Source organism: Suricata suricatta, chromosome 6, assembly GCF_006229205.1.
Source record: "Suricata suricatta isolate VVHF042 chromosome 6, meerkat_22Aug2017_6uvM2_HiC, whole genome shotgun sequence".
NCBI lineage: Eukaryota > Metazoa > Chordata > Mammalia > Carnivora > Herpestidae > Suricata > Suricata suricatta.
Window position 1 is genome coordinate 107,523,833 of NC_043705.1, and position 6,000 is coordinate 107,529,832.

The window sequence follows — 6,000 nt, forward strand, 5'->3', positions numbered from 1 at the left end:
TCAAGGGCAGATCCAGGACGAGAGGCAGGGTCCCAAGAACTCTGGTGAGAGAAAAGACTTCTTTGCAGGAGCGAGTGCAAAAGAAGGTGGTGCAGGGTGGTGCAGGGCAGAGCCAGGCCTTCAGGAGTCGAGGGGTCACCGCAAGGCTCGGGGGACGTACCTGGAAGAGCTCTGAGTCGTCGGGGCTGTACTGGCTGGGTTCAGTCTCGGAGCTCTCAGGGCACCACTGCAGCTCCCCGAAGCAGGTGGCTGAGTCAAAGTCGCTGGTGTCCAGCTGGGAGAGGTCAAGCTCGGGAAAGTCAGCGCAGAGTTGCTCCTCCCCGGACCCCCCACCCTGAGGAGACAGGAAGGAAGGAGGCGAGTCAGAGCTGGATCCAAGCACAGCCTTCTTTCTCATGGTGCTCCCAGCCTGGACCTCGGCCAAGACCCGATTTTGGCATGTGACCAAGAACTGTAAAGGTAGGCCCCAATACTCTTGCAACTATTGAATCTACCAGAAACCAACCCGGCCCTGGCAACAGAAATCCTGCCGCTGCTCTCTCCCCTCCTCCTTTGCATTCCTACACATCCCTCAAGGTCTCTTTCCCATAGCACCTCTTCCCTCTTTCATTTACATTACTGTCCCCACCTGCAAGGGGGTTTCTTGGATGCAATTATTAATAATGAAACCAAAAAGAGCAATAATAACAGCTCATCCCTATCCTGGGAGGCAGACTCGCACCATGGTGTGATTATAATATTTTGGAGAAATCCTCAGCCATGTTCTCAGGGATTTTACAGGTATTATGTGTCATGTCTAAAATGTGGAAGACCGCTCATCTGTGGACAAAAGGTAAGTAAAACTATGACCACCTGTAGCATGGAATAACATGGTGCTGTTGAACAAGAGCATTCTCCAAGACATGTTAAATGGAAATAAAAATTACATCATAGGAGACAGCAGGTTAAGTATCAGCCCACCTGTGTAAAGAGGAAAATCAAACTACACAATTCTTTGTGTACAATAGTACGTATGCAGATATACAGGAAGAGGTCTCCAAGGCTGTCCACCCTCCTGACAGTGGGGGCTAGGGAAGAAGGGAGGCACGGAGGACTGTGGGGACAGCCCTGACTGAACCAGTGATTCTCAAAGTGGGGTGCCAGGACCGGCAGTGTCGACACCACCTGGGACCACGTTAGAAATAAGGCAGATTCTCAGGCCCAACTCCAGACTTTTTACTGAATCAGAAGGCGATGGCTTTCTCACCTGGCCTCTCACATGTAACAACTACCAGTTAGAAGGACTGAGAGATGGCCCAAGCTGGGAGGCTGACGGACACAGCCCAGGACAGGCCTTGGGGTACGGCAGACCCGAATCGTAATCCCCACTCACCAGCTGGGAAACCTGGGGCAAGTCTCTTGTCCTCTCTGAAGCTCAACGGCCTCCCCTGTAGAATGGGACACCCCCAACCTCATACGGTTAAGATTAAATAGGGCAAGTCACAGCCTGGCTCAGGAGGGGCTCAATAAATGGGAGCTAAGAGTAATAACAGCAAGTAAGAATAGTAATACGGGGCGCCTGGGTGGCTCAGTCCGTTAAAGCGTACGACTTCAGCTCAGGTCACGATCTCACGATTCGTGAGTTCGAGCCCCACATCGGGCTCTCTGCTGTCAGCGCAGAACCCGCCTTGAATCCTCCGGCCCCATCTCCGCACCTCCCCCTCAAAAATAAACATTTTTTTAAATTGTTTTATTTATGTTTGAGAGCCAGAGAGATGGAGCACGAGCGGGAGAGGGAGAGAGAGAGAGAGAGAGAGAGAGAGAGAGAGAGAGAGAGAGAGAGAGAGAGAGTCTGAAGCAGGCTCCAAGCTCTGAGCTGTCAGTACAGAGCCCAACGAGGGGCTTGAACTCACAGACCAGACCAGAAGATCATGACCTCAGCTGAAGTTGGTTGCTTAACTGACTGAGCCACCCAGGTGCTCCATAAACAAACATTAAAAAAGGAAAGAAAGAAAGAAATAGGAATAGGGATGCCTGGGTGGCTCAGTCAGTTAAGCATCCAACTTCGACTCAGGTCATGATCTCATGGTTCATGAGCTCAAGCCCCACATCAGGCTCTGTGCTGACAGCTCGGAGGCTGAAGCCTGCTTTGAATTCTGTGTATGTCTCTCTCTCTCTGCCCCTCCCTACTCACGCTCTCTCTCTTTCTCAAAAATAAACAAACATAAAAAAAATTTTTTTAATTTAAAAAAGAAATAATAATAATAATGACCAAAGTGTTTGATGGTGGGCAGAGAGGGTAGAACTGCCTTAGAGAACGAAAAAACGCCTATGTGACACTTAAAAGAAATAGGTTTTGCACAGACCTTCTCTTTAATTGTTCCCACTTACTAAGCCTCATAAATTATGAACAAATGTATATTATTAGCTCAACTTGACACAGGAAAAAGGCTTTTATCCGAATTTGGGTCAAATACCTTAATTGGCATTTTGCAAGAATCCTGTATCCACGGGCAGCCCAGGTTCCCCTAAGTGGCTGGTCCCCTGCTCAGACGAGGGACCATGGTGCTCTGCGAGCCTCTGTCTCCAGGGACGTCCCCCCCACCCCACCCCAGGATCACTGTCTGCCACTTCTGGTCACCACGCCACTGGCCTGGCGGCAGGGAACACTGATGGCTTCCTTCTCCTCTCTGCCCATCAGACTGTGGGATGCAGTAGCCTTGCCTGTTCTAGATAGATGATCGCTTTGTTTCGGGTCCATGGCGACTGTGAACGCGTCTGCAGTACCTGTGCACAACGGGTGGATGGACGGTTTTCGTTCCCTTGGGTAAATATCTAGGAGTGGAACCGCCGGGTCATAAATGTATGTGGCTTTATAAAAATGACAAAATTGTTCTCCCAAATTGCTGTACCACAGTACACGCTTATCAGCTGTGCGAGAGTGCCAACTGCTCCCCGCCCTCCCCAGCCCTGGGTGTTGTCACGGGCGTTTTAATTTTAGCCACGCCAGCGAGTGCATTCCAGCATTTATTAAACACTACTATGAGCCAGGCACTGGGACATGGAAGATTCTATTCCTGGGGCGCCTGGGTGGCCGACACTGGCTCAGGTCATGATCTCGCTATTCCTGGGTTTGAGCCCCACGTCAGGCTCTATGCTGACGGCTCAGAGCCTGGAGCCTGCTTCGGATTCTGTCTCCCTCTCTTTCTGCCCCTCCACTGCTTGCACTCTCTCTCTCTCTCTCTCACTCTCTTTCTCAAAAATAAACGCCAAAAAAATTTTTTTAAAAATAAATACTCCATTTATTTCTTCCCAAGTCGACATCTTCTCGGGGAAGAAAACACATACATATTTGATTGTAGATTGGGTTAGTGGCATGAAGGAAACAGGCCAGGTGCTCTGATGAAGGGTAACAGAGGGAAGCGAAGTCCCTGTTAGTGGGAGTCAGGAAGGGCTCCCCGGAAAAGCCGACATGGAAGTGGCAACTTGGAGGAGTCAGGTGGTGGAAGATGTGGGGAAGAATGCTCTAGGCAGAGGGCCCCCCGGCAAGGCAAAGACCCAAGTGTGGGTCCAGCCTAGGGCACCAGGCACTGACCAAAGGCTGGTGAGGCTGCAGCTTGGGGAGCGATCGGGGGGATGGGGGAGATGCCTTTGGAGAGATAGGTGGAGGCCGGATCAGGTGGGGATTGGAAGGGATTTGGGTTTTACTCCAAGCGTGATGGGGGTGGGGCCAGCAGGGAGGCAGGTGGATGCGGTGTCCAGGACAGGGGCAGGTGGTGGGGCTGGGAGATACCGCTCGGGGGCACCGAGGGCCTGTGGAGCTGGAGCAAGGCCAAAAGAGACATATGAGCGCTGGACGGCTGGGGTCCTACAGGCCGGCAAAGCCCTCAGCGATGAGCTTCCTTGGGGAGCACTTTCTATGTCCCTGATCCCTCTCATCCCAGTGACTCAGAGAAGCCACATCTGTAGGACTTGCTTCTTGAGGCTTGGAAGCCACTTTAAGATCAGTCCCAGAGTCCCAGGCTGGCAAGGAACCGGGCATCCAGCACAGTCACTGGGGACCCTCTGGGAGCCAAAGGCCCCTTCAGGAACCAGACGCAAGCTACGGGCAGCTTTTACGGCACCCATAACATACATCGGAGCAAGGCGTGCACTTACAAGAAATTTGTACTTGTAGGTCTTCACGAGCGCAGTGTAAGGATGGGTGGCTGGGCCACTCTACCTCCTTCACTCTGCGGATATGGAAACTGAGGCCCAAGAAGGACAACGGATTTGCTCAGGGTCATCCAGGGAGTGTCCTTCCCATCAAAACCATGCCACCTCCTTTACAAAACACCCATAAAATGGCCGTGACGGTGGCACTTATCGATTAGCCACGGCGGCTCGGCATACGCTAAGTGTACCCAGGACATAAAAATAAAGAAACCTCAGCTTCGCGGCCCTGGCAATTAGAGCTGAGGCCACACTCTAGCTAAAAACCATGAGGCACTGCATTAAGAGTGATTTCTCTGGCCCTCTCTGTATTTGGAGAGGCTTTGGAAGGGGTGCCTTGGGTGACCCAGGTCTCTTGGAAAGGTCTGACTTGGGGCCTCCTTGTTCCTTACCAGCTGTCTTCTGTGGGCCCCGCCAGCAGAACTGGGAGGTCACAGCACAGGACCACCAGCCACTGCTATCACTGAGCGTCTACCAAACGCCAAGGGCCTCACTAAGCACCTTACGCGCACCCTCTCATCGGAGTCCTAAAATAACCCTCCAGGGAGTCACGCTCATTCGTGGGCCAGAGCTGTTGTAACAAAACACCGCGGGTTGGGTGGCTTAATTTTTTTTTTTTTTTTTTTTTTTTTTTAGTTTCTTTCTTTTTAAGAGCTGTCAGCACGGAGCCCGACATGGGACCACGAATCCACAGACCGTGAGACCATGACCCCAGGTGAAACCAAGAGTGGGACATTTAACTGAATGAACCACACAGGCACTCCTGGCTGGGCGGGGCTTAAATGACAGAACTGGGGTTTTTCTCTTCCAGGTCTGGAGGCTGGAAGGCTGAGCTCAAGGTGTTGGCAGGGGTGGCCCCCATCAGAAGCCACTTCTGTTGGCTTGTGAATGACCTTCTCCCAGTATGTCTTCCCATCGTCTCCCTCCATGTCCACATTTCCCCTTTTGATAAGGACATCAGCCAAGTTGGATTAGGGTCCCTGCTAATGACCTCACTTTAACTGGATGATCTCTGTAGAGACCTTATCTCCAAATCAGGTCACATTCTTGAGGTACTGGGGGGTTAGGACTCAAAACATCTTATGGGGGACACAACTCAACCCTCAGTACCCAGGGTCCCAGAAAGGTGAAGCTGAGGTTCCAAGCCAAATCTCTTTGTGCCCTGCAAAGTCGGTGCCATTGCCTGGCATTTGCTTCTGAAAGTGAGAAGGAATGTTCAAGACCATTTAGTACCACTTACAGATAGGAAAGTGGAGCTTCAGATAAGGGCTGAGAAAGATCTAGGTCATGGGGCAGGTTCAAGGCTGTGCAGGAACCAGTCTGGGGCCACACACACTATGTCTCATGCATAGGGCCGCCTCTGGTCTCCACTCCTGGTCTGTTCGCACTGCTGCCAGGAGATGCCCCTCTGATCACTGAGCCTTCTGTACCAATTCCTTCAGCAGCATCACACCCCTGATCTGAAAAGGCTGTGGCTGCCCTAAGCCAGGGAGATAAATGGCCCTAGCAGTGGATTAATGGTGTTTTGTACAGATTCACGTAAGTGGCTTCATTGGAAGCCTGTGTATCTTGTTGGATATCGATTATCTGCTTAAGAAAGAATGCATCTTCAGGAAAAATTGGTGGCTCCACTTTCCTGACTACAATCAGCAAATCGTCAAGCTTCGTTGCTGGCCCCAGAGCACATTCTCAGAGTTACTGAGCAGAAGGAAGCTGGGGGGGGGGGGGGGGGGGGGGGGGGGGGGGGGGGGGGGGGGGGGGGGGGGGGGGGGGGGGGGGGGGGGGGGGGGGGGGGGGGGGGGGGGGGGG

General features: G+C 52.2%; 1 protein-coding gene across 3 annotated transcripts in view; it reads right to left on the reverse strand.

Moving 5' to 3' along the window:
- PPARGC1B (PPARG coactivator 1 beta) overlaps positions 1-6,000 on the reverse strand; it is a 102,359-nt gene that overhangs the window by 26,137 nt on the left and 70,222 nt on the right. For all 3 annotated transcript variants that reach the window (XR_003910243.1, XM_029943073.1, XM_029943071.1), the window contains exon 2: positions 161-334. Coding sequence is in view for 2 of the 3 variants with exons in the window: in XM_029943073.1 (XP_029798933.1) it covers positions 161-334 (174 nt within the window). In the remaining variant the exon portion in view is untranslated. The remainder of the gene's footprint in view (positions 1-160; positions 335-6,000) is intronic.